We start from the raw sequence: 27,209 nt of genomic DNA, 5'->3' as shown, positions 1-27,209 counted from the left end.
AATTCAGGTGCATGTGTGGAACGTAGTTGAGAACCTCTGCAGAAGATCCAGCAAAGGTTTGAGGAATTTTTGGTCCACCGTATGTTGCTGAACTACCACTCTCATCAACCCCATGCTCAAAAGCTAGGAATTATGGGAGTTGTAGTTCAGTAACATCCAGAGAGCCAAAGTCCCCCCATCCCCCCATTTGATCTAGCAGAAGCTGCGGTGCTTAAGGAGCAGAAAGCCAAAGCAGCAGGCAAAGGCAAGGCTGTCCTGCTCTCCCATTCCAACGCTTCAGCCACAACCACTGCAGTGGTGCACATAATCTTAACGTACTTCAGAAAGCCAGGAGAGCCAACCTGGTGGCCTCCAGCTACTGTGGACTCTTAATTCCCATCAGCCTCAGGCAGCCTAGCCACTGGCCACCGATTGGGGGAGTTGTGGCCAAACACCTAGCTGGCACCAGGTAGGCTAACCCTGGTTTAAAGTAACCCAAGTCCAGTTGACCCAGCTTGACCATCAAAGGCGTAGGAAGAGGGGTGGGGGGCAGATCACCCTGGGTGTCATCGCTGGGGGGGGGGTTGACATTGGGCGCACCACCCGCCCACAACTCCCAAGCCTACCCCGAGCCACCGATGGGCGCGGGTGACAAAAAAAATTCCACACCGGGTAGCACCTGACCTTGCTATGCCTCTGCAAACTATACATAATTGCATCAGGAATAGGACTTTATAAACCACAAGTGGAAAACCTGTGGCCTTCTAAATGCTTGAACGACATATTCCATTTCCCCTGACCCTTGGGCTCTGCTGGCTAGGGCTGATGGGAGATGGAATTCAATAATGTCAGAATGGCCACAGGCAACTCATGCTGGGTAAAAACCAGCCTTCCCCAACCTGGTGCCCTCTGTGTGTTTCAGACTACATTTTGGGGAAGGCTAGAATGAACAAAAACGCTCCAATTGAGTATCAAAACAGAAGCACTGGTGCAAATATTTCCAAGGTACAAACTTCATGATGCATCACCCAGACACATTGGCATACAACACAAATGGCTTTTACAATTTTATTAAGTCAGTTTACTGCACAAACACAAAATGTAACATCAACGAACTCCGAAAGGGCCTTTCCTTGGATGTACTCACTGCTTTTGAAGTGCTACATGGAGGTTGCTGCTAAAAGAGAGCTGTGCTGAAATCTGAGATGCTTAGGAATCAGTCAAGGTGCTAGAGGGTTCAGTTCCGCATCTTGTGTGAGACTTGAGAGCTACAGTGGTGCCTCGCAAGACAAAAAGAATTTGTTCCGCGAGTCTTTTCGTCTTCCAATGCTTTTCGTCTTGCGAAGCACTGCAACTGCGCCTCTTCAAGCGGCTTAAAAAAAAAAGCGCAAGACGTTTTCGTCTTGCGAAGCAAGCCCATAGGGAAATTCGTCTAGCAAAGCAACGCAAAACCGAAAAACCCTTTCGTCTAGCGAGTTTTTCGTCTAGTGAGTTTTTCGCCTTGCGGGGCACCACTGTACTTCTGACATTCAGCTTGGTGGGTTTTGTCTCCCACCAAGGCAGACAGCAAAACAGCAACACCTGCTTTATATACATTGGTTTAGGCACATTTTCCAATATATTTTTGTTGCTCAGGTGAGGGGCTGCACAAGGGGTGGGAAATCTTTGGCCCTCCAGTTGCTGCTGAACTCCAGATCTCCCACTGACCCCAGCCAGCAAGTATTCTGAGTCTTGTCCATTCACCTAACAGCACTAGCTTAACAGAACCCTTCCTTGCAGCCTGCCTCCTCTTCTGGACTCAATTGTCCTCTGCCTGTAACTTCTCCATGCTCATCCCTTGGTTGGTGGCCATGGAGATGGCCCCATCAGGGCAAAAGGGACACGACTTCATTTGCAGTCTGCTCTCAACTGGGTCCCCCTGCCCATCCACCTCAAGGAGCAGCCACCAGCTCCCGGCCTCAGGGTTGTCTTTGGGACTCAGCATGGAAGCAGTTGGCTTTGCCTAACATTAGCTTTGGCTCTACTGCACACTTCTCGGCTTCCTGCCTTACCAGTCTCACTGGGCATCAGCCACCACTGGTTGGAGGCATTACCCAAACAAAACAAGCAAATTGCTTTCCGGTTGTTCTCCAGACTTAATAAAAACAAGGCTGCTGAACTGCAGCTGCCGAAGGCTTTGGGCAGCGAAGAAGCCCAGCTTCCAGCTGCCCCTTTTCAGGATCAGTGCATAGGACAGAGTCATTTTTCTCTACTGGCTATGCCAGGGCAGATCACAGTCAATGTCCCTGTTGGAAGAACAGGTCCAGAAGGTCCCACCACAAGCCTCGCTCTAGCTGTCCATGATGGTCAGCCTCAAATTGGCTGGCGAAGGAGCTGCCTTCGTTCGAGCATAGTGGGGGTTAATGTACACTTCTCCTAGCATCCCCTCTTCCTCCTCTTCATCCTCACACAGGTCAAAGAAGGCTTTTAGGAGGTCGGGGCAGGTGTAGTGAAGTGTTATCACCACGGCTCCGATCAGGAAGCAGAGCAGCCCTGGAAAACACAGAGACGGACAGTCAGTTAGTGAACCAAAGACAGACTTTGTTGCTGGCGAGGAAGGAAGCCAGAATGGCATCCATTGATGAATTCATGTTTGTTTTCATGCTCAGTTTAATAAAGTTGAGAGTTTGTAGCAGTGGGTGGGGAACCTCAGGCTCAAATTAAGTTCCTCCAGGTCTTCCATAACATCTCCCCCTAACCAGCGTTGTACTCTTCTCAAGCACTTTTGCTTGGAACTCTGATCATTATTATTATTTTGCTTGCCTGGATACCTTGTGCTCTTTATATGTTAATGCTTTGATTCCCAGTATTCACTTCCAATGGTTGACAGTCTATACTTGGTAATAGTCCCCCCCAAAAAAGATAATAAACACTGAGTTTTATGTGTCAACAGACAACCATGAATTCTCTGCAAGGATCCCCCATCCAGAGCTCTGTGCAACAATAGGGTGCCCATCCACATAACTACATGTGCAAGTAGACTCACAAGAGACCATTTGCATGGTCCATGGTGACAGCAACCAACACTGGTCCAGCGCTGCTTGTGTCATTCTCAATTCAGTGTTGGAACGGTGCACACATGCTGTAGGGTGCACAATTCCTATATCATTCAGTGTGGTGCAGTGGTTAGAGTTGGACTAGGGTGGCTTGGGTCCAAATACCCACTTGGTGGTGAGGTTCACACCGTGGAGGATGCTACTACCCTTTGGGACTGGTAGGGTGGAAGCCAGAACACATGGCTGGCAGAGACAACTCATTAATAATAATAATTATTATTTATTATTATTATTACAGTGGTACCTCTGGATACGAACGGGATCCATTCCGGAGCCCCGTTCGCATCCTGAAGCAAACGCAACCTGTGTCTGCGCGTTGCGATTCACCACTTCTGCGCATACGCGTGATGTCATTTTTGAGCGTCTGTGCATGCGCAAGCGGCGAAACCTGGAAGTAACGCGTTCCGTCACTTCTGGGTCGCCATGGAGCGCAACCTGCAAACGCTCAACCTAAAGCAACTTCAACCCGAGGTATGCCTGTATTATTATTATTATTATTATTATTATTATTATTATTATTATTATTATTATTCAGGCTTTGCCTCCTCTGCCTCCTCCTCCCAGCTGAATTCTGAAAGGGGAAACACAGATTGAGGAGGAAAATGGCAGCAGAGCCTTCCCCTGGACTGGTCATCAATGAAAAGGCAGGCAGCGGGGGCTGTTTGGGGGGGGGCAGGCAGAGGTTGCTCTGAACCCCAGCCACTGAAGATAAGCTCAGGTTACCAGACGTCCCCATTTCCAGGGGACAGTCCCTGGATTTACAAACCAGTCCCCATCCAAAATCCATTGAAGTTGAAAAGTGTCCCTGGATTCATTGAAAAAAATCTGGTAACCTTAAGATAAGCTCACCTGTGGCCAGCGTCAGCCAGAAGGATGCGCCATAGGCCAGCTGCAAGGAGGTGGGGCCGAACTGGATGACGCAGGAAGCGCTCCTCCCGATGGAGAAAGAGAGCAGTGCAAAGATGAGGAAGCCGCCTGTGACGAGGGTCATGTAGCCGCCATAGACGGGGACCGGCATGGAGAAGAGCATGTTGGAGACCAGCCAGGCGCAGAAGGCAACCCTGCAGGGAAGAGACAAAGCGCTCGCCATTTACCGCAGCTCAGAGGAGGAGAGACCCGCTCCTCGGGCAGAAGTCAACTGGTTTAGGGGCTGGATGGGGAGGAGAGGGTTTTCACGCTGCGGGACAGAGAAGACCCAACGCAGCATCTGCGGTGGAGGGAATTCTCGGCGCAATCCATTGCACCGGCAACCCAAATCTGGATGTTGGGAGATTCAGGGGGCAGGCAAAAGGGAAGGCCTTCTTCTTATGCAAGTGCCTGGTTGGAGGATGGATGGCGGCTAATGGATTGAGGCTGAATCCTGACAAGACAGAAGTACTGTTTTGGGGGGACAGGGGGCGGGCTGGTGTGGAGGACTCCCTGGTCCTGAATGGGGCAACTGTGCTCCTGAAGAACCAGGTACGCAGCCTGGGAGTCATTTTGGACTCACAGGTGTCCATGGAGGCACAGGTCAATTCTGTATCCAGGGCAGCTGTCTACCAGTTCCATCTCATACGCAGGCTGAGACCCTACCTGCCCACGGACTGTCTCACCAGAGTGGTGCATGCTCTAGTTATCTCCCGCTTGGACTGCTGCAATCCGCTCTATGTGGGGCTACCTTTGAAGGTGACCCGGAAACTGCAATTAATCCAGAATGCAGCAGCTAGACTGGTGACTGGGAGTGGCCGCCGGGACCACATAACACCGGTCTTGAAAGACCTACATTGGCTCCCAGTATGTTTCCGAGCACAATTCAAAGTGTTGGTGCTGACCTTTAAAGCCCTAAACGGCCTTGGCCCAGTATACCTGAAGGAGCGTCTCCACCCCCATCATCCTGCCCAGACGCTGAGGTCCAGCGCTGTGGGCCTTCTGGCGGTTCCCTCACTGCAAGAAGCCAAGCTACAGGGAACCAGGCAGAGGGCCTTCTCGGTAGTGGCACCTGTCCTGTGGAACGCCCTTCCATCAGATGTCAAAGAGATAAACAACTACCTGACCTTTAGAAGACATCTGAAGGCAGCCCTGTTTAGGGAAGTTTTTAATGTGTGACATTTTAATGTATTTTTAACCTTTGTTGGAGGCAGCCCAGAGTGGCTGGGGAGACCCAGCCAGATGGGTGGGGTACAAATTATTATTATTATTATTATTATTATTATTATTATTATTATTCATGAAGTGCATGGTTAAACTATGGAACTCGCTGCTGCAGGAGACAGCAGTGACGGCCACCAACTTGGATGGCTTTGAAAGAGGACGGGCCAAATTTGAGGAGGAGAACGGGGCTCTTGATGGCTCCCAGCCACAGTGGCTGTGCTGTGCCTCCATGGATAGAAGCAGTAGAGCTTCCGAATTCTGAACAGGAGCCAGTGGTTAACAGTTAGAGTGTCAGACTAGGGGCTGGGAGGCCAGGGTTCGAATCCCCACTGGGTCATGAAGCTCCCTGGGTGACCTTGGGCCACTCACTGCCTCTCAGCCTACCCTACCTTGCAGGGTTGATGTGAGGATTAAATGGGGGAGGGGGAGAACTATGGAAGCCACCCAGAGCTTCACAGAGAGAAGGTTGAGATATAAATGCAACAAATAATACTTTCAGTTGCTGGGAACCTCAGGAGGGGAGAGGGCTCGTGGGATTGGGGCCTGTTTGAAGGTTTCTCTCAGGCATCTGAGAGAGAACAGGATGCTGGACTAGATGGGCCAGGGGCCTGATCCTGCAGGGCCCTTCTTACATTCTCATGCATTATCCTGCACAACAACATTCTGGTGCAAAACATTTCATGGCTAAATTGACTTTAGACTTGGCGCCACCTTGGAAACAGGCCTCAATTCGCAGCATCTCCATCCAAAAACTCAGCTAAGCAGCTTCTGGAAAGATCTTCTGTCTGAAGCCCTGGAAGCAGAGCCTACCAGCGAGTTGGCCTTCCTCACCCCAGTGCCCCACCCCTGATGCTCCTGTGACTCCAGCACCCATCACCCCCGACCATTGGTCAGGCTGGTGGAGGCTGATGTCTGATCACTTCAAGCTCCTTTCAAAGTGCAGTGCAAAGCAGCTCTTTGAAAGGGGCTTCTGGAGACACCCATGGGCAAAATAATGTGACTTGGTGATTGGGGGCAGGGTTCCACCCAGAAGGCAATGGGGAGATAGGAGCCTGGGCTTGCTGGTCTCAAACGGTCCGCCCCCCATCCCGGTGAGGTCCCCCCCCATTCAGGAGCCTGGCGAGGCCCACTCACCACAGGGTGGCTGACGCATAGTGCCCTGCCATTCTGTAGAGGTGATGGAGGCCGCAGGGACTGTCCCCAGTGAACTTTTCTGCCACGTAGAGGATGGGGCTGGGCAGGCCGTGCTCCAAGCCTTCGTCGAAGTCGTTGTCATAGTTTGCCCCAAACCACCAGGAGAAATGCTCGTTGTAGTTGATCGTTTCATTGAGCTGTTCCACGGGGCTTCCTGCAGAGGCAAGATTGGTTAGTGTCCAAGGAAGGGCTGGGTTTATGAAGCGGTAACCAGGGGCAAATGAAGGCATCGTGACACCCAGGGCGGGACGTTGCTACGTAGGGCAAATGTGTGGCGTTACTACGTACGATGCATGCGTCGTACGTAGCGACGGCACACATGCACTGTACATAGAGGTTTACCGCCGCTCCAGCGCCATATGGAGGGTGCGGGGATCCTCTCATGCGGCTGTAGCGGCGACAGAGGGATCCCAACGCTGTCTGTATGGCGTTGGAGCGGTGCCAGTGGTAAACCGCTATGTACAGCGCATGTGCGGTGTCGCTACATACAGCGCATGTGTGCAATGCCACACATGCTCTATACATGTGGCAAACTGCTATGTACTGCAAATGTGTGGCATCGCTACGTACAGCGCATGTGTGCAATGCCGCACCTGCACTATACATGTGGCAAACCGCTATGTACTGCACATGCGCGACGTCGTTATGTACAGCGCATGTGTGCAACATTGCACATGCGCTGTACATAGTGGTTTGCCGCTGGTGCTGGGATCCTCTGCTCACGATTGCAGCCGAGAACAGAGGATCCTCCACAAGGGGCTGCAGTGGCGTGATGGCTGCTCACACCGCCGTGGGGTGCCTTCTTGTCACCCCCCCCCAGACATAGCACCTGGGGTGCACCCCACCGCACCCCCGTTGCAACTCCACTGGCGGTCCCGTAAATACTGTAGCTGGAACTGATAGGACTGTGAAATGTTGGGGCACATCTGGAAACACACTGTTAGGACTCCCCCCCCCCCGTGTTGGCACCCCAGACTCACCAACTAGAGTGACGTTGAGTCCTGCCAGACCGACGTGCAGCCCGATCTCTGCATGGACCTTAGCTGGGCTGAAAGACTTGTAGGTGGTGATCGCTGTTCCCTGTGCCCTTTCCCAGTCAGAGGTGAAGTGGACAGCTGCAAAGGTGCAGAAAGTCTGAGTGTCGGGCGCAGGAGAGTGTTGCCAGCTCTCTTTTGGGATGGCAGTTCCCCCAGATTTGACCCCTTTAGTTCCACACACCACCACCCTCTGCAATCACAGATTAGCAGCCGAGGTTTGCAAATGTGGGTCAGGTCAACGCCACGCTTTTAAGGCACATGGCTTCTCACAAAAAAATCCTGGGAAATGGCTGTTTTACCCTGTGCAAAGCTGCCATTCCCAGCACCCTGAACTTACTACAGTTCCCAGGACTCTTTTTGGGGAGGGGACTTTAAATCCACAGCGTGGATGTGAGCACAAACGAAGGCCAAAGACGGAGAGGTTTGCTGAGGTCAGATGGAGAAGGGGACTCACCAACGATGACCCCTCCGATAAAAAGGCTTGCAATGACCCGGAAAAGCCAGTACAGCCTCTGCCAACAAAAGAGAACAGAAAGTCAAAGGGGGAAAGAAGATTTGCTTTTCACTTGGGTTACAATTACATCTCCCTTCCACACCACTCCCACTGCCACCCAGCCCTACTTGCCGTGGGGGTGGGGAGGAGGGTTTGCAAGGGGCCGGGTGGGAAGGTTCCAGGGGCCATATCTGGCCCATGAACTGGTGGCTCTGCATCGCTGCTTTAAAGCAACAGTTTTGGGAGAGAGTTCGGTTTTTTAACTGAGCAGCATCAGCAGGGTTGGTGTTCCCCTGAACTAAACTGCTCCTCCCCCAGCTGCTAATTAATTAAAAGCAGTTCCAAACTGCTACATATTTCAGAAAAACACACACCACTAAGCCCTGCACAGCAAGTACAACCTCCATTGAAACAAACTAATAACACAGAATAAAAACCATCTAAAAGCAAATAAAGCAAGCGATCAAGAGAATTCAGACGCGTAAAATGGGGTCCAATCTTAGGGATCAAAGAGGATCTGGGCAAAAAGATGCCTGAAGGAACTGACAGCTGCTGCTTCATGTATGGCAGAGGGGAGGGCATTCCACAGTACTGGGCAACAGCAGAAAAGCCCCGCTTTGGGGGTCCCCACCCTATAATGGTTTGCAAGGTGCATTGCAAAGTGTCGGAGGGATCTCAAAGGTCTATCCATACGGGGCAGGCGGCCTTTAAAGTAACCTGGTCCTAAGCCACCCTGAATATGGGCCCATAGCTATTTGACAGCCAGTACAGTTCCCTCTGGGACGCGGGTGGCGCTGTGGGTTAAACCACAGAGCCTAGGACTTGCCAATCAGAAGGTTGGCGGTTTGAATCCCTGCGACGGGGTGAGCTCCTGTTGCTTGGTCCCTGCTCCTGCCCACCTAGCAGTTCGAAAGCACGTCAAAGTGCAAGTAGATAAATAGGTACCGCTCCGGCGGGAAGGTAAACGGCGTTTCCGTGCACTGTGCTCTGGTTCGCCAGAAGCGGCTTAGTCATGCTGGCCACATGACCCAGAAGCTGTACGCCAGCTCCCTTGGCCAATAAAGCGAGATGAGTGCCGCAACCCCAGAATCGGTCACGACTGGACCTAATGGTCAGGGGTCCCTTTACCTTTACCTTTATACAGTTCCCTCTACACAGGGGTAAGATATGTGTATCTGGGTGCTGTCAACCTGTTAATCATGTCCTGGAATATAGGCAGATATGATACTGATACCTGCATTTCCCCCCACCCTTCTGTGAGTTTAAGGGGTGGGGCTGGGGGGGTGAGATCAGAAAAATGCAGTAGGGGAGAGGAGATGGTTAAACGCAGCCCCCACCAGCTTCATGAGAGTAGGATGCTGAATTAAGAGTGTTGAATTAAGGCTGGACCTGGGTTCAAATCCCACTTGGCTACAAATCTCAGTCACTATCTCTCAGTCCGGTCTACTTCACAGGGCTGGGGTGAGGACAGAGCAGAGGAGAAGAGAAGGGAGAACCTTTCGCACCTGCTGCCTTGAGATCTTTGGAGGAAAAGGCAGGATAGAAATGTAGTTCTAAAATCACAGTAATAATAAATACACAGCATAGCACAGTGTCTGTCTCCCCCTGGTGGTCACACTCCTGTGAATACACCATGCCAGTTCTTTTAGGGTGGGGGACAGGGAAGGAAATGTACTCCTGAAAAGGTTGATAAAACTACCAGGATTTTATTTTTTAATGTTTCCTTTCCATTTTAAGAATGTGACATTATACCTTTGTATTCTGGCTCTAACCACTGTGGAGACTGCCACTGAGTCTGCCTTCCCCACTCCCAGGGTGGACTTCGATAATATGGCACCCTGAGCGAGGCCAAAATTTGGCACTTTCCTCCTAAGTATTTATTTTCACAATAATTCCTTTTGGTACAGTTGCTTTTTTATGATTCTTCTCAGCAGGTATCCATATTACAGTGGTACCTCTAGATACGAACGGGATCCGTTCCAGATCCCCGTTCACATCGTGAAGCGAATGTAACCCACGCATGCGCAGTTAACCACTTCCGCGCATGCGCACATCATTTTGACCATCTGCGCATGCGCAAGTGGCGCAACCTGAAAGCGCTCGACCTGAAGCATATTTTCATGGAACTTTGAAGTGTCAGGCATAGCCCTATTGGCTTTAGCCCAAACGTAGCAGAGTTTTCCTGCACAGCGAAGAAGCTAGTTGCGGCAGTAATGACTAGTCAGCTAGACTCAGAATAACTATTTACAGGATTTATTAAAAGGAAAAATAAAACCAGCAGAGTTTCTGCATACAAATAAAAGCAAAATAAATCCTCTCTTTCTCTCTCTCTCTCTCTCAACCATACACAGCACTTCTCCTAACACACCTCACATCAAACTGTGCTAGCAATCCCTAGATAACAGAGTTGAGTGCTGCTCGTTAACCAATCAGAGTGAGTAGTTTCTAGGTCAAGCAGACCTGGGCTTTCTGCCAAGAGTAAATTGACACCAGCTTGAGTTAATTGGTGAAGCTAGAATCTGCAAGTTTCCCACGAGAACCAATTAACAGAAACTGAACACCCCCTCACAGATTCTGCTGAACAATTAACTCCAAATACACCTATGTAGGAGATCATTTTTCCAGCAAACCTAAACCCTTGCACATTCGCTTGTTCTTTATCTTTGCCAATGGTTTAGTTAACACATCTGCTACATTTTCTTCACTTGACACATAAGTACAGGTGATTACATTGTCTTGTACACAGCAACGTACATTTTGGTATTTTACAGAGATATGTTTGGAACGCGATTTGAAACCCTCTGTTTTACTTAATGTTATACAAGCTTGATTATCAATGTAAACTTGTACTGGTTCTCCACAATTTACATTTAAATCTGCCATCAAATGCTTGAAATAAATCACCTCGTTGCACAATTCACTCAATGCGGCATACTCTGATTCCGTTGATGACACACTTACAACGTCTTGCTTGCGTGACCGCCAGCTGATTAAAGCTCCACCGACCATTATGACTAGTCCTGTGACAGATTTTCTATCTGGCAAATTTCCCCAGTCACTATCACAGTAGCAACTCAACATTTCATCCTCTGAAGAATTTAATTGTAACATATAGCCAATTGTCTGTTTGAGATACCTCAGAACTTGTTTTACCCCTTTCCAGGCATTTAGTGTGGGTTTTGAGACCAATCTACTTAATATGCCTACTGCATAGCTAATATCAGGTCTGGACCACTGTGCTATATACAATAAACTTCCAATTACAGAGTGATATACATCAGGGTGTTCAAATTCAGGACTCTCATCTATGTGAAGTGTTTTTATGAAACCTGGATCCATAGGCACCGCTGCCCCTTTGCAATCCTGCATCCTGTATGTAGTCAGTAGTTGTTTAACTTTGTTCTGCTGACTAATTAGGCAGCTGCCATCTTGGGCCCAGCACACTTCCAACCCTAGATATGTCCTAACCGGGCCTAAGTCCTTCACTTTGAACTTACTGGACAATTGCTTGGCAAACCTTTTAGTTTGTTTATCTGTTTTACAGGCATACAATACATCATCTACATAAATCAGACAAAATTCTTGATCACTGCCTGTACCACGTACATAAACACAATTGTCAGCTGTACTCTGCTTGAAACCAAATGACACTAAGGCCTCATGGAAGCATTTGTTCCAAGATCTTGCAGCCTGTTTGAGACCATATAGAGCTTTGTTTAATTTTAACACTCTATTGGAACCTGTCTCATAACCAGGCGGTTCGGCTAGATACAGGTCTTCTGATATTGATGCATGTAAATATGCAGTCTGAATGTCAAAATGGTTTAACAGGAGTTTTCTCTTTGCTCCAAGCGTTAAAATCAGCCTTACACTGTCCCCCTTGGCAGTAGGGGAAAAAGTTTCGTCATAATCTTTTCCAGGCCTCTGAGAATATCCTTGAGCCACTAAACGAGCTTTGTATTTGTACTCTCCTGTCACCAGAGGTTTAAGTTTGTACACCCACCTGCAGCCTACAATCTTTGCCCCCTCAGGCGCTGCTACTGGTGTAAAAACCTTGTGCTCATTCAGAGAGGACATCTCTTCCTCCATTGCCTGTTTCCAGCGCTCTGGCTCCTCTTTTGGTAACTTTAACACCTCCTGAAAACTCTTGGGCTCTGCAATCACACTAAACACATTTGCAGTATCTGGAGAAAAACGCACTGGAGGCACTCCTTTGTTTTGTCTTTTAGATCTTCTGGGAGAAAATTTTTCTTCTGACCCACTTTCCTCCTCAGAACTACGACCTCTCTTTTGTTGCTTAGCAACTGGTCTTCCACTTTCTTGAGAGCTCTTATCTGAACTTTCCTCCCCCTCAGACTCTGACTCTCTGTGTCTACCTTCAGAGTCATGAAGCTCCTGGGAAGGTTCAAACCAAACCTCAGTATTGGCATGTAGTCTCTCCCAGCCACTATGTTCACAAAAACTGGCATTCCTGGAGATCACAATGCCATTTGTCCCTTCAGCAAAGCGGAAACCTTTTCCCAGCTCCTGGTAACCCACAAACACTAACTGTTTGGTCTTAGGATCTCCCTTTTTCCTCATTTGTTTCGGAATTAATACCCAGGCTTTTGATCCAAACACATGCAAATGGTCAATTTTGGGTTTTTTCTGAAACAATTTAAAGTACGGGGTTGTACCTATTGTTTGGTGAAAGAGCCTATTTTGGAGATAACACGCGGTGAGCATGCTCTCCCCCCAATAAGACATGGGCAAATCAGCATCATCAAGCATGGCAAACATCATATCTTGTAAAGATCTGTTTTTTCGCTCTGCAACGCCATTCTCCTCTGGGGAAAAAACGTTCGTTTTTCTATGCCCAATGCCACGCTTTTGTAACCAATCTTTAAAGGCATTTGACATAAATTCGCCACCTCTGTCCGTCTGAATCCTTCTGAGTTTAATGGACAGAAATCTTTCCACAGATGCCACCCAGCCTTTAAACTTAGTGAACACGTCACCCTTATTTTTCATGGGAAAAACCCAAGAGTAACGCGTGGCGTCATCCACAATTGTTAGTGAAAAGCGCGATCCACCCCTGCTTACAGCAAATGGACCAATTACGTCCATGTGAACCAGCTGTAGCGGTGACTCACTAACTCTGTCACTTCTGGGGTAAGAGACTCTGTGGGTTTTAACCTTTTTACAGACATTACAATCAAGGTACTTGTTACAACTCTTTAAATTACCCCCATCAGCCAATTCAGACATTTTTAGTACACTTTTCCAGCAAGCATGCCCCATTTTCCTATGCAATAAGTGCACACAGTTGTCATGTATAGCTTTGTTATTCACTGCAGGCTGAGATTTACTGACTACTGCTGCAACTTGAGATCCTGCTTTAAGCCAAAACAAGCCTCCCTCTGACTTAGCAGTGCCTAAAATCTCACCAGCCTTCTTAATAATGCAACTGTCTCCTTCAAAATACACTTTAAACCCAGCTTTCAGCAAACAATCTACAGACATCAGATTGCTCCTTAATGAAGGCACACAAAGTACATTTTGCAGGCACTCACGAAGACAAGGAACAAAAACTGCACCCCCCGAAATCACTTCGGAAGTACTTCCGTCTGCTAGAGCCACCTGGCAGCGCTGTGCTGAGTTCTTGGAAACAAACAAGTCATCTGAGTTCACGATGTGGCGAGATGCTCCCGAATCGACCACCCAGACCGCTTGTTTCTCATCAGCAATCTTGACCTCGCCGGTCACCAGCTGAGCCGACTGTTTTTGTTTGAAGAATTTCTTTTTCCGCTGCTGCTGCTGATCTCGTCTCTGCTCCTGCACTGGCAACTGAGACTTGACCAACTCCGGACATTGTCGTTTTAGATGCGCTGAAGACCCACATCGGAAACAACGCCTAACAGCAAACGCTGACTTCTCACCGGCACGCTGCTCTTGCTTCACCTCTGGTACGGCATGAGAACTCCTTCCAAACCGCCCGCCTGTAGAAGCCTCTGCAGCCAACGACCTTTCTTGCCGCTTCTGCCATTCTTCAATCAAACGCCCAGTAACGTAACTGACTGATAAATCACGCTCCTGTATGCCTTCTAGAGACAAAACTAAATTATCCCAGCTTTCCGGGAGAGAACTCAAAATAATAGCCACCTTCTCCTGCTGGTCTAACGCACAGTCTCTTTCCTGTAGCGCAGAAAACTTTAACTGTAAACTGTGTAGGTGTTCCTGCATTGTAACCCCAGGCTGTAACATTGCCTTGTACAATGCCTTGCGAATGAACAGCTTGGAAACCGCTGTCTCACGCACATGGAGTTCTTTAAGTGCTTGCCACACACCTCTAGCTGTCTTGATTCCCCTCACATACGGCAACTGGGAATCTTCCAGCCCCAAGACAATTGTGGCCCTTGCTCTTTGGTCTTTATCGAGGTCTTCATCATCAGGCTTCGTAGGAAACTTACTCACCACTTGCCAGAGACGATCCCTCTGCAGCACTGCCTGCATACGTTCCGACCACAGCAAGTAATTGGAGTCATTCAGATGCTCAAAAGCCATCTGAACTGGTTGTGAGGCCATCTTGAGAGCGATGTCCCTGGAACCCGGAACCAGCTACTCACGACCACCGAGAGAGAAAACAGGAACCACAGCACCCAGCACTCACACGCTGCAGCTGTTGTCCTTCTGTCCGCTGCGTCACCAGCTCACCACGGTCAGGAACCAGCCAGAGAACAACAACCTCTGGAACTACTGGAACCAACGCCGTTGATGCTGACACCACCGCAACTCAGGCTGGCAGCACAATGCCCATAACCTCATGGAACTTTGAAGTGTCAGGCATAGCCCTATTGGCTTTAGCCCAAACGTAGCAGAGTTTTCCTGCACAGCGAAGAAGCTAGTTGCGGCAGTAATGACTAGTCAGCTAGACTCAGAATAACTATTTACAGGATTTATTAAAAGGAAAAATAAAACCAGCAGAGTTTCTGCATACAAATAAAAGCAAAATAAATCCTCTCTTTCTCTCTCTCTCTCTCTCAACCATACACAGCACTTCTCCTAACACACCTCACATCAAACTGTGCTAGCAATCCCTAGATAACAGAGTTGAGTGCTGCTCGTTAACCAATCAGAGTGAGTAGTTTCTAGGTCAAGCAGACCTGGGCTTTCTGCCAAGAGTAAATTGACACCAGCTTGAGTTAATTGGTGAAGCTAGAATCTGCAAGTTTCCCACGAGAACCAATTAACAGAAACTGAACATATTTAACCCGAGGTATTATTATTATTATTATTATTATTATTATTATTATTATTATGCGCACCCTCAGCTCAGCACCCTGTGTGAGAAACCTCCCGTACCACCCTAAATCCAGCGCTGATCACTCCCTCTCCTTTCCTGCATAAACATTCACTCACAGTTGCATCATGCAGCTGCAAGTCTCTGTGGTTTTATGGTTTTGCAGACAAAGACAGGCACACCCACACACCGCCAAATAACTGAAGATAGTTGTGTCGTCGTATGGAGATGGTGCTATGCACAACAGGTTGCAAACACAGCTCCAAAGCCCTTTTCTTCTTAAATACTAATTCCTTCTAACAGCAAAGTCGGGTACCACCTTTCCTTCCTGCCACCCCTTTGATGCCTCTCCTTTGCTCAAAATCGTAGCCTCCCAAGGCTGCTTTTCATTTAAAATGAATGCAAACGTATTGCCGTTTCATTGCAGGGATCAATAATACGCTCTTCTGAGCACAAAGGGCGACACAGGGAGCTGCCTTTTGTCCAGGGGAGTAACGATCGCCGGGAGAAGAAACATTATAGTGCTCCTGTAGCAGCACAACTGGATGCAGCAAAACATGTCTCTCCTGTGTTGGTCTCTACAGCCACAGCAGGTGCTGTCATACTCCAATGGTTTGATTTCGCCCCTGAAGGCTCACTCCTCACAAATGGATGGCAACAATACTCTGACCCCATATTATCAACACTGGTTGGCAGCAGCTTCCCAGCATTTTCAGGTGTGACTCTCTCTGAGCCAAACTAGGAGAAGCCAGGAAGTGAACCTGGGACCACCTTCTAGCAAAGCAGATAATCTACTACTAAGATTTGGTCCTCCTTCAATAACAGTACTCACCGCTCTGCCCCGAATTCCAGGAAGGATGAGCAGGAAGCTGAAGGCAATTACAAGGAAGACAATAATTACAACGATGGTATCCACATCAAAGACAAAGGGCTTCCTGGGTTGGGGGTAAAAGGGATAGATGCCATCAAAGAGCGTCATTCTGAGGCAGGATACCTGCAAGACAGAGGTGAAAGGTGAGTCAAACGCTGCCCAGATCCAGAGCTGCCGAGGCCTCATGCGCCTTTGGTCCCATGCGCAGATACCCTTTATGTCTTAAGTGGGCTAATTTGGCCCACCTAAAATACTGTTGCAAATCTGGGACAACAGAGTTTGGTGTGCAAAGGGCACCCATAATGTCCAGTGTTAGTGAATGTTAGAAGATAATTCATGGTAGAATTTAGATAATATTTGGGAGTGCTGAAGGGAAGATGCCTGGGAAGATAGAAGACAAAAGTCATAGAAGCAAGTCATTAACCCTTCAGTGGAAACCATCAACCAAGCAGGCAAGCTTGGTGAAGGGAGGAGGTTGCCAAAGTGATGGGAGCAAGGGTGCGTGATGTGATGCGGAAAAAATGTTGTGATTTAAGAAACAGGTCTGGAGAAGGGGTGAGCAAGACAGAGGGAGGAGCTGCTTGGAGCAGCGGTTCTTGGGAAGAACGAAAGTGGGCCAAATTCCAGGCAGAGGCCAGGCAGGGAGGATCATCTTGGCAGGCTGGGACAGAGGCACAGAGATGCCTTGGACTCAGGTGCTGCACTGCTCTGGGGAACGAGCCCCTTTTGAGATGTACCGTAATACTCCAACCAGTGGTTCTCAACCTGTGGGTCCCTAGATGTTGTTGGACTACAACTCCCACCATCCCTGACCACTGGTCATGGTGGCTAGGAATGATGGGAATTGTAGTCCAACAAATATCTGGGGACCCACAGGTTGAGAAACAGTGCTCCAAACTCTCTCCACAGTAGACCCAGATATAAATATGTGTACAATAAACTATATTTCTTAAAGGCACTGCTGTGCCTCAATTTCCCAACGGAAACCCAACCCAGGGTGCGCGCCTGGAACCCCCTGGAATCCTGCGACGGCTTGGCAGATTTTGGAGGGTGGCGCACAAGCTCTGTAGCAATATGCCGTGACTTGGAGAGATTTTGCAGAAGAGGGCAACTGTATGTTTAACTCTTATGCCACCTTTACTCCAAAGAGCTTGAGGTGTGTCTCCCTTAAAAAAAGCCAAAAACAAACAAACTTAACAGCCCTGCAAGGTAGGGTAGCTGAAAAATACAAACTTCAGCAGGCAGCCTGGGCAGATGGCCAGCCAGCCAAAGAAAACAGAGGTCACGCCCATCAGTCACGGACAAAGAAAAAGGCTTGGCTACTGTCCCTGCCCCCAGCCCTGCTAATAACTCCCACCTGCCCCATGGCAAAAGGTTGGGCGGCCCTTCAAATCGTCTGAGAAATGTTTGCGGAGCAACAACAGGTTTTAGCTCCATCACTGACTGTTTCCCCAGCATCCTACAAAGTTTTTGATCATCTTCCCACGCTTTTGGAGAGGAAGCCTGGGTCTGGGAAGCGCCTGGAGTTGTGAGAGTCAGTGTGATGGTTTTAACATCAGATCAGGACCTCAGACTTTGAAATAAGGAATATTATGGAGAAAGGAACTGGAAAGGTGTGTGTGTGTGTGTGTAATTGTGTGCCATATCATATAGCCCCCTCATGCTAAAAAGAAAAAGGAAAACCCAATGTCACCTGACCTCCCTAGTTTTGAAGCACACAATAATATACAGGACACATGACAGCCGCTGTAATTTTGAGAGCTAGTTTGGGGTGATAGTTGGGCTGGAACCGGGGAAATCAGGTTCAAGTCTCCACCCAGCTATGACAGCAACTGGCCTTAGGCAGTCACTGCCACTTGGTTTCGCCTACCTCACAGGGTTGTTGTAGTGATGAAAGAGGCCACCGTGAGATTGTTGTAGGAAGAGTGGGATGAAAAAGGTAGCAAACAGAGCTACACAGGAGGTCAGCTACTCAGATCTCCCACATCCTCGCTGGACATTTAAAGCACGTGTGCAGCTTCTCCCAAAGAATCCTGGGAACTGTAGTTTGATAAGGGCACTGGGCTATATAACTGAGGGATAAACTACAGTTCCCAGGGTTCTTGGGGGGGGGGGCAGAGCTTTAAATGTATGATGAGGACCTAACAAAAAAAAAGTGTGTGCATGCTCATTTTCATCCAAGTAACAGTGGGGCAGTGGCAGATGACGACTCGAAAGTTAACCCTTCCTGCTCACATCTCCCCCCACCCTTCAATCTGAAGTTAGCGCAGGTAGCAAACAGTCAATACTTAAGAGGAAATCTGCTTGCCCAAACGGGCATTTTGGCGATCAGGACGCGCGACCAACGGCATTAAAAGCGGGGAGTGATATTCCCCTACCCCAGCCCAGCGGTAGCCAACGTGGCGCCCGCCTTCACCGCTGAACTACATCTCCCAACATCCTTGACTACTTGACGCGGCGGAGGCTCACGCGCTGATGAGAGTCCAACAGCTTTTGCGGGACACCCCTTTGCCTCACCACCCTCTGGGGAAAAACCCACCCGCGTCTGGAAAATCTGAGGCTGCAGACCGCCGGGGGGGGGGGGGCAGCGGTACCGCAAAATAGAGACGCCGCTGCTTGTCCTCCGTGCCGCGGCCACGCGGAGCCCGAAACGCGCGACGCCCCACCGCGCCCTGCAGGGTTGGGCAATGGGAAATGTTCGACGGGCGGGAGCCGCTCAAGAAAAGCCGGTCGCCTTAAGAACACAAGAAGAGCCCTGCTGGGCCAGCCCAAAGGGCAGGTCCCTCTCTGCCAGGGCCAAAACAGACGCCTGTGAGGAAGCCCTCGAGCAGGGCACGAGCGCCGCAGCGCACTCCCCAGCCCCGGGTAGGCACCCATCCTCGAGGTAATAGGGAGCCATTGCGTTTGGTAGTCCGCCGGTATATGGGCCGGCAAACGGCTTATAGAAAGGGAGGCGGGCTGCAGACGTATGAGGCGCGCGTCTTCCCCGACGGCAGAGCGCCGTTTTTCAAAGGAGAGGGTCGGGAGCTTAAAAACACTCGGGAAATGTACTGATGGGCACCCACCTAAGGCTCCCTGCTAGTGGCAGAAAAAAAGGGGGAGAGCGCTCTGCGCACGCTCAGAGACAAAACCTTCTATCTCCAACGGGAATCGCCCCCCCCCTCCCCACCGCGTCCCGTTTGGAGTCAAATTCACTTTTGAGAAAGGAGTTTGGCTGCCACCTTTGGAATCTCCCTGCATTAGTAGATCCCATGCTGGATCCCAAGGGGATCTACTAACCTCTGGTGACGGTCAGCGGGCATCTGTGAACACTAAACATCTTGCGCATCCTGTGAACGCCCAGGGACACTCGCTTCTATTGCCCGCGTGAGGCTGGAGGGAGTTGAGCATGAAAAGCGGTTCAAAGGGATGGATTTGCTCTGTCTTACGGAATCACAGAGTTGGAGGGGAACCCGAGGGTCATCTAGTCCAACCCCCTTCAATGCAGGATTTTCTCTTAGATTATACATGACAGGTGTCCATCCAACCTCTGTTTAGAAGTCTCCTTTGGAGCCTCAGTCTAGGGACCCTGGAGGTGGAGGCGCGGAGGAGAGACTTGCAGGGTCTTTGCCGTCTCCTCCTCCCTGCTCGGGCCCGTCCCGTCGGGCAAAGGCAAAGGCGCTCCGCGGCGAGCGTCCCCTTCTGCGCGGCCGTGAGCAGAGCTGCGCGGGAGACTTACCGGCGGGGCTTCGGCGGCGCCGTCTAAGCTGAGCGCAGAGCGGGCTGTGGGCGCCCAGTGCGGGGAGGTGCTCTTATATAGCGGCCGGGAGGGTCGCGTGCCGGCGTCATGCAAATGAGGCACTCGGCCCCGCCCCCGGCCCCTCCCTCCCCGCCCGGCTCCGACGGGACGGGCGGCATTCCGGACAGACGCAGCGGCTACGGTGGTGCGCGGACACCGGCGAGAGAGAAGCCTCAGCGGCGGTGGCGAGGACGACAGCAGCAGTAGGCGCAGCGGCTCAGGTGAGGTAGGCGAGGCCGGGGGCAGGACAGGGAGGGTGTCCGGGGCGCGGGGCGAACAGCAGGGTTGGAAAGAGCGAGCGAGAGGGGGAGACATTCACCTGGGAAAAGAAGGCAGCAGGTCGCCTCCTCGTCTGCCGCGAGGATCAAGCGTAGCTCTTTTTCGTTGCCCGAAGGCAAAGATCCCGAGAAAGGAAGCCGTGGGAAGTGCGCGCTGGGAACTGTTCTTCTTAGGGAAACCTTCTTCTCCACATCTGTTGGCTACTGAAGGTAATGGGGCCCTTTATGTGTGATATTTTAGGGCAGGCATAGGCAAACTCCAGCCCTCCAGATGTATGGGACTACAATTCCCACCATCCCTAGCTAACAGGACCAGTGGTCAGGGATGATGGGAATTGTAATCCCAAACATCTGGAGGGCTGCAGTTTGCCTATGCCTGTTTTAGCGAGCAGGCTAGCAGGCTCCCATTACTTACATCATAGGAGCCTACACAAAGCAAAACACTGTTGCTGTATGTAGGTTTTATTTTATTTGTTTTTTATCTTATATGTTCGAAATGTACATCCAGTTGTTTTTTTCTTTAAATTTTTTGGGGGGCCCTAGAGAGTGGGGCCCTAAGCTATAGCTTGTTTAGCTTATACGTAAATCCGGCACTGCGCCCAGCATGCACACACACAGAGGAACTTGCAGACTCTTAGGTCTTAAGGCAATTTTATTGTCTTCTACCCAGTGGCGTAGCGTGGGGGGTGCAGGGGGGGGCTGGCCACACCGGGCGCAACATCTGGGGGGGCGCGCTCGCACTCACAGCTCTCTAGTGGAAGAGACTCGAGTGCTAAAATCCACGGGTTAGGGGGGGGGGGCGCAAATTACTTGCCTTGCCCCGGGTGCTGACAACCCACGCTACGCCACTGCTTCTACCTACCCGTTGTGAACGTTGGAAGGAAAAAGAAGCATGGCTAAGTTTCACCACTGGAGGACAGAATAACAGTGCAGGCGTTTTGTATATCATGCAGTCTGGTATTTCTACCAAGTGCCTGCGTTTACATGAACATCCATGTATATTAGGGATAGTCAGTGTAGAACTACAACTCCCATCAGCCCCTGCCAGCATCTGGTGGACATCACACTGGCTTTCCATAATATTTACTCTATCTGATGCCATCCTTTGGTCTACATACTATTTCATTCAGACTTGGAATTCATGTATATGTGCCAACCACATTTCAGGACCAACCGTGACACGTGTCGTGTGTTGTGGTTCCCTTCCTGACTGCAAAGGCGTCAGGTGTAAAGGACTTGTGCCGATCTGAAGTGGCTTGGTCCAGCATGTAGCACACCCTGACTGCTGCAGTGTAATTTTGGGGTGATTTTTGATGTGGGAAGGCCTTAGCTCAGTGGTAGAAAACATGCGTCGCATGAAGCAGGTCCCAAAGACCTCTCCAAACTGAGTAAAGGGGTGGTAAAATGGCAAATGCAATTCAATGCAAAAAAGTGTAATGTGATATGTGTTGGAGCAAAAAATAATAATCTTAGTTTCACATACATGCTCACAGAGTCTGAACTGGAGGTATTATACCAGGAGGAATATAGCTCAGTGAAGATATTGACCCAATGGCCATAAAAAACAAAAAACAAATTCCATGCTAGGGATCGTTAGGAAAGGAATAGAAAATAAAACTGCCAATATCATGATACGGTTATACAAATCTATGGTGCGACCGTACTTGGAGTACTGTGTACAGTTCTGGTCTCCTCAGCTCAAAAATAAAATTAGAGGAAAGGCGAGTAACAGGCAACATGATAAAAATGGATAACCTTATGCATGGCATGGAGAAAGTGCATAGAGAAAAGTTTTTCTCCCTCTCTCAAAATGCTAGAAATTGTGGGCATCCCATGAAGGTGAATTTTGGGAGATTTCAGACAGATAAAAGAAAGCACTTCTTCATGCAGCACATAGTTAAGCTCACAGCTGTCAACTTTTCCCTTTTCTTGCGAGGAATCCTATTCGGAATAAAGGAATTTCCCTTAAAAGGGAAACGTTGACAGCTAAGGGACTTGCTCCTGTGGTTCCCAGTGATAGCCACCAGCTTGATGGAGGAGAGGGGTAGCAATGGCTACTAGCCATAGATCGTTGTGCTTTGCTTTCCAATGTTGTATGCAACATTGTATGCTATGGTGTACTTCCATAATTGCAGGCAGCAATGCTTCTGGGTACCAGTTGCTGGAAACCACAGGAAGGGAGAGGGGTCTTGTGCTCATGTTGTGCTTGCTGGCTTTCCATTGGGGCATCTGATTGGCCACTGTGGAAACAGGATGCTGGACTAATGGGCCGTTGGGTCTGTTCCAGTAGGCTATTCTGATGTTCTTACCTGAGCTTGCTTGCCTGCCTGAACTCTTGAGTGGTACCCAAGGTGAGGTAGCCCATGAGGTCTTCTGGCAAGTTTTGATGGATGTCGTCTTCCAGACACCCAGCTTTGCTAGTTCTTTCCACTTACTTGATGTTGCACTTAGAAGTACATTCAATGCTGTCTTTGAGTGCATTGTATTTGGAATGCTGTAAGGAGATATTTGCCTTAAGCAAGAGGTTCCACTCTGGGTGAAAGCGGAAGGCTGGTGTTTTTCTAAACCCAGGATTCAAGGCCCCCCCCCCCTTTAAATGCCTCTAACTGCATTTGCCAATCAGGTGCAATAACGTTGAAGGAATGTCCTGAATTTCTGGGATTTTTGTTTCAACACTTGCAAATGTACACACACCTTAGAATGACTCACACCTGTTGGTTATTTCAAAACATATTTATTCAACACAAATATAGTTGTGTGTGTGTGTGTGTGTGTGTGTGTGTGTGTGTGTGTTTGTTTCTATCTACACCCTTTCAGATTCTTTTGTGAGTTGTGAATGAAAGGTGTGTTGTCAGTAGCAAAAGCTGCCTCTTTTTTGCAACAGAGTTCCTTGACGTGAAACAGACGGAACTGCTTGTCTTCTGCTAGTGCATTCACGGAACTCTTAACGTTTTGTCGTCATAGTACTGTATTTGCAAGTCTTAGAGGAGTAATAGGAAGTGCATCTATGCAGGCAGGAGTATGTTAAGATCTGCCTTCAAAGTAAATGCTTTTCTTGAATAAGGAGCAAGCAAGGCCCCATCTGTGCTATAAATTTTAAGCAGGATCATACCACTTTAAGCAGTCATGGCTTTGCCCCAATAATCCTGCAAACTGTAGTTTGTTAAGGGTGCTGAGAAATTTTAGGAGACTTAATCTAACTACAGTTACCAGAATTCTTTGCGGGGGCGAATCATGCCGTTTAAAGTGCTGTGGCCCTGCATTAAATGTATAGTTCAGACAGGACCCAAGAGGTTATAGTCAGTGGAAGCCACTTGACCTGAAGACCCTTTTCAGAGTACAGTATGTGGAACTCATTGGTATAGAATCCTATATACTAATAGGAAGCTCATTCTCTGAGTGAGGATTCTTAAGAGTTGCCAATATTACTCCTACTAGGAACAGACACATTGAAATTAACAGGCATGACTAATATAGGTCCATTATTTTCAGTGGCTCTACTCTGAGTAAAAGTTCATTGGCTACAACCTTTATGTAGCCAAATCAGCACTTCCACACTTGCACAAGAGGGAAGTAAGAGGACATATAAAACACCGTTTTTGGTGGGGGCAGGTAGAATGGAGAGAACAAAAAACATGGGGGACGAGTAATGTAATGGAGTACTTTGCAAGAGGGCATGGCTGGCTGACTGGAATCCTGAACAGGAGCAGTCTACGCTGTAATATTTTGTTTGAGGTTCCTCTTGCCTTGAGCATAAATATAACCCCCCTTTTTAAAAGAGTTAAATAAATGCAAGGTGGATAGATGTCAGGACATTCACTGACTCTGGCAGCCAAAAACATAATATAGTCCCAGTGACTATATATTTGCCCAGAGCAGAGATGTAGAACCTTCTCAGCCTGAGGGCCACATTATTTTCTGGGGAACTTTCTAGGGGCCACAGACGAAAGTGGTTAGAGTAATTAACATAAACTTTACCTTTGTATAACTGGCTGGTTCCTCCACACTGTCACACACTGTTCTCCATTCTCCATCCAGCCAAGCAAGAAACCTTGCCTGAAAGCAAGGACACATTCGAGGCAGACAAAAAACAAAAAACGTGCCTTAGGAGAGTGCAAAACAGGGCCCGAGAGAATGGATGTGGCCTGTGGAGAGAGGATGTGGCTTGGAAGAGTCCCGGTGACCAAGCAGAGAGGCCTGGAGGGCCACATTTGGACCCAAGGACCAGGGTCAGAAGAAGTCTAGGAAGCCAAACAAAAGGAGACATAAGGGGTGGCTGAAGCATCCTTACTGGCGGCGTGGAAAAGTTAGAGTGGCCAAGGATGCTAGAAAAAGCAAAACCGTTCATATGCTGCAGTATTCACTGGAGCAGGGCAGAAATCCGTTTGTCTTGCGAAAGAAAGCACACAGATGCAAATCTAGAAAGTGCAGGCATTCATGTTGCAGTTTTGAAGTTGACCAGCTAACTGGGTTCCCAGAGAAGACAGTAGAAGTTTACAGGGAAGTTTTTAATGTGTGATGTTTTATTCTCTTTTTAATCTGTTGGCAGCCACCTAGAGTGACGGGGGAAACCCAGCTGGATGGGTGGGGTATGAATAAATTATTATTATTATTATTACTACTACTAGTAGTAATAGTAGTAGTAGTAGTAGTAAGAATGGATTTCTAACTTCTGTCCTCTGTGCCCGTTTGCTACTCTGGCTGGGGCTGGCAGGAGTTGTGGTCCAACAATATATGGAAAGCACAAGTTCAACCATCCCTGCACTACAGAAATGGGAAGCAATCATCAAGCCTTTTGGCTGAGCAACCTTTTGAAAATTTAAAAGCAGCTGAAAGGAACCCCATATCAAAGCCCTTGTGGGGTGGCCATTTGGGTGCCAAGGAGGTGTGGGGAACCTGTGGTACACCCAGTGTTGCTGAACTACAACTCCCATCATCCCTGCCCATTGGCCATGGTTGCTAGGGCTGATGGGACTTGTAATTCAACAACATGGGGGTGGGAGATCAAAGGTTCACCACTCCTGGTGCAGAACAACTAAGGGCTGATGTCTCTGTGACAGCGGTGCACCTTCGACTATTCATGTTGTTCATTTGCTGCCAGCCTTATGGCATGGGAACCACAAGTGGCATAGGAGTGCTGGGTCCAGGAGTCTTCCCGTTGGCCTGGCTGTGGCATAATATCAAACTTGCCCTCCCACAATGTGCTTCTGCTGGCATCTCTTCTAAGAAGACAAGAGGGGGAAAGCCGCTACAAGGCATATGCTGCAGTGGTGCTGAGCCAAACTTGGGAGGGGTTACCCACCCCACTGATTTAAAGGTAAAGGGACCTCTGACCATTAGGTCCACATGCGAATGACTCTGGGGTTGCAGTGCTCATCTCGCTTTATTGGCCGAGGGAGCCAGCGTACAGCTTCCGGGTCATGTGGCCAGCATGACTAAGCCGCTTCTGGCGAACCAGAGCAGCGCACGGAAACGCCGTTTACCTTCCCGCCGGAGTGGTACCTACCTATTTATCTACTTGCACTTTGATGTGCTTTCAAACTGCTAGGTTGGCAGGAGCAGGGACCGAGCAACGGGAGCTTACACCGTTGTGGGGATTCGAACCGCCGACCTTCTGATTGGCAAGCCCTAGGCTCTGTGGTTTAACCCACAACGCCACCTGCGTCCCTCACCCCACTGATTTAATGGCATGCAAAAAGTAAGTCTAGGAGCATCCGTTTGAGAAAGGTAATAATGACCAGTGAGTTTCACTTGCAGTATAATTAGGAAAAAAACTTTTTATAGACCTTGTGAATGAATGAGTGAGTGAGTGAATGAATGAATGAATGAATGAATGGGGCAAATCACGGCTTTCTAGCTAACCTGGGGGACTTCTCACAAGCGATTCAGATTTTGTATACTGGAAAGTACCTTTGGGCAAGTTGGCTAGTGTCTGGGCTAGTGACAATTCTGGATTGCATTTGTGGGCTAGTAAGTTTTCTGGACTTTTATCTCCTCCATCTTTTTGAGACAGTGTTAGGACTGGTGTCACAGTGCCTCTATCAGCTCCCACTCCTTTTACTGTCACAGCTCTTCCTCATCGGTTAAGATACCGAGCTGTGTACCTGTGTAAGTAAATATTATCGCCTGTTTCCTTGTAGTTTGGACCTTGAAATTGGCAAGGAGATGATTGCCCAAGGCTTCTAAACTTGACCAGTAAATCTCAGCATCCCTCCCGCCCCAACCCTGCAAATATTGCTGCAATAGACTGCAAATAACCTGCACTTCCCTTTTGCAGAATGGATATGGGAAAGCCCCAGATTTTCATCTCTCTCTCTCCTCCTTCCTGCTTGAGAGAGACTGGTTTTTCTCCTTTCTGCATTCCCTCCATCCACCACCCCTGTATCTTTCTCCCACCCTCTTCTTTCCAACCACCTGACTCATCACTCAGCAACCCAGTTAAGTCATAGAATCAGAGCTGGAAGGGACCCTGTGGGTCATCTATTCCAACCCCGTGCAATACAGGAAGGAGAGTGAAAGCCTTCTTTGGGAGCGCCTGTGCTCCCCTAGGTGCCTTATTGCAGATCCCATAAGGCTTAACACATTGATGGCAGTATAATGCGGTTTATTGGAAGTTATACAGAGTCTTTACTTTTATATTGCCAGAGATCCCAGGGCTGTTCAAGGCTGCTATTATGAAAAATTGTCCCCAGGTGGAGCTAAACCACTGTTTACCACAAGAGCTGGTCAGGAAACTGAGAATTTCAAAGGCCAGCTGTGCTTTGGATTCTCACATTGTTTTTGGAAAGTATGAATTAAATAGGTTTGGCCTTTACAAGTGAAATGGGTTGACTTTTTTGCCCATCTGTACAGGGGGTCTAGGTTTAAAAATGGGAAATTTCCACTCATCCAATGATCAGTCTGATTATCAGGGAGGGGGCATATTACATTCTGTTAAGGATGCTGAGCTTGACAGAGCCCCAAGGTTATGTCTGTTTCAGTTTTTAAACTGTGATTTTGCTGTTGTAGCAACCAAAGGTGGGGCTTGATCTGGCCTCTGGGCTGGGGCTTAAAGGTAAAGGTAAAGGGACCCCTG

General features: G+C 48.9%; 1 protein-coding gene across 3 annotated transcripts; it reads right to left on the bottom strand.

The window, feature by feature from the left end:
* Window positions 1–1,485: 1,485 nt before the first annotated feature.
* DUOXA2 (dual oxidase maturation factor 2) lies at window positions 1,486–24,143 on the bottom strand. 3 transcript variants are annotated; one of them, XM_081169255.1, is made up of 7 exons: window positions 24,113–24,143; window positions 16,040–16,201; window positions 7,890–7,947; window positions 7,379–7,513; window positions 6,339–6,552; window positions 3,924–4,135; window positions 1,486–2,511 (listed from the first exon to the last, which is right to left on the bottom strand). In XM_081169255.1, exons 2-7 carry the CDS (start codon window positions 16,184–16,186, stop codon window positions 2,309–2,311), a joined length of 969 nt encoding a protein of 322 aa, XP_081025381.1. In that variant the 5' UTR covers window positions 16,187–16,201; window positions 24,113–24,143; the 3' UTR covers window positions 1,486–2,308. The 3 variants fall into 3 exon arrangements, with proteins under 3 accessions (XP_081025381.1, XP_081025379.1, XP_081025380.1); XM_081169253.1 differs by lacking the exon at window positions 24,113–24,143 and adding an exon at window positions 20,176–20,296; XM_081169254.1 differs by lacking the exon at window positions 24,113–24,143 and adding an exon at window positions 19,797–19,828.
* Window positions 24,144–27,209: the final 3,066 nt, after the last annotated feature.

The sequence above is a fragment of the Podarcis bocagei genome (genome assembly GCF_964188305.1).
Source record: "Podarcis bocagei genome assembly, chromosome: 14".
Classification (NCBI taxonomy): domain Eukaryota; kingdom Metazoa; phylum Chordata; class Lepidosauria; order Squamata; family Lacertidae; genus Podarcis; species Podarcis bocagei.
The sequence above is the reverse complement of the archived record's forward strand: the minus strand, read 5'-3'. Positions and strand labels throughout refer to the sequence as shown.

Bases quoted from the DNA above. Each gene is read 5' to 3' on its own strand.
- DUOXA2 (XM_081169255.1), bottom strand. From the start codon at position 16,186: ATGACGCTCTTTGATGGCATCTATCCCTTTTACCCCCAACCCAGGAAG. The intron at 7,514-7,889 runs GTGAGTCCCCTT...GCACCTTTGCAG, and splicing joins TATCGGAGGGGTCATCGTTG to CTGTCCACTTCACCTCTGAC. The intron at 2,512-3,923 runs GTGAGCTTATCT...TGTGTTTTCCAG, and splicing joins CTGGCTGACGCTGGCCACAG to GGCTGCTCTGCTTCCTGATC.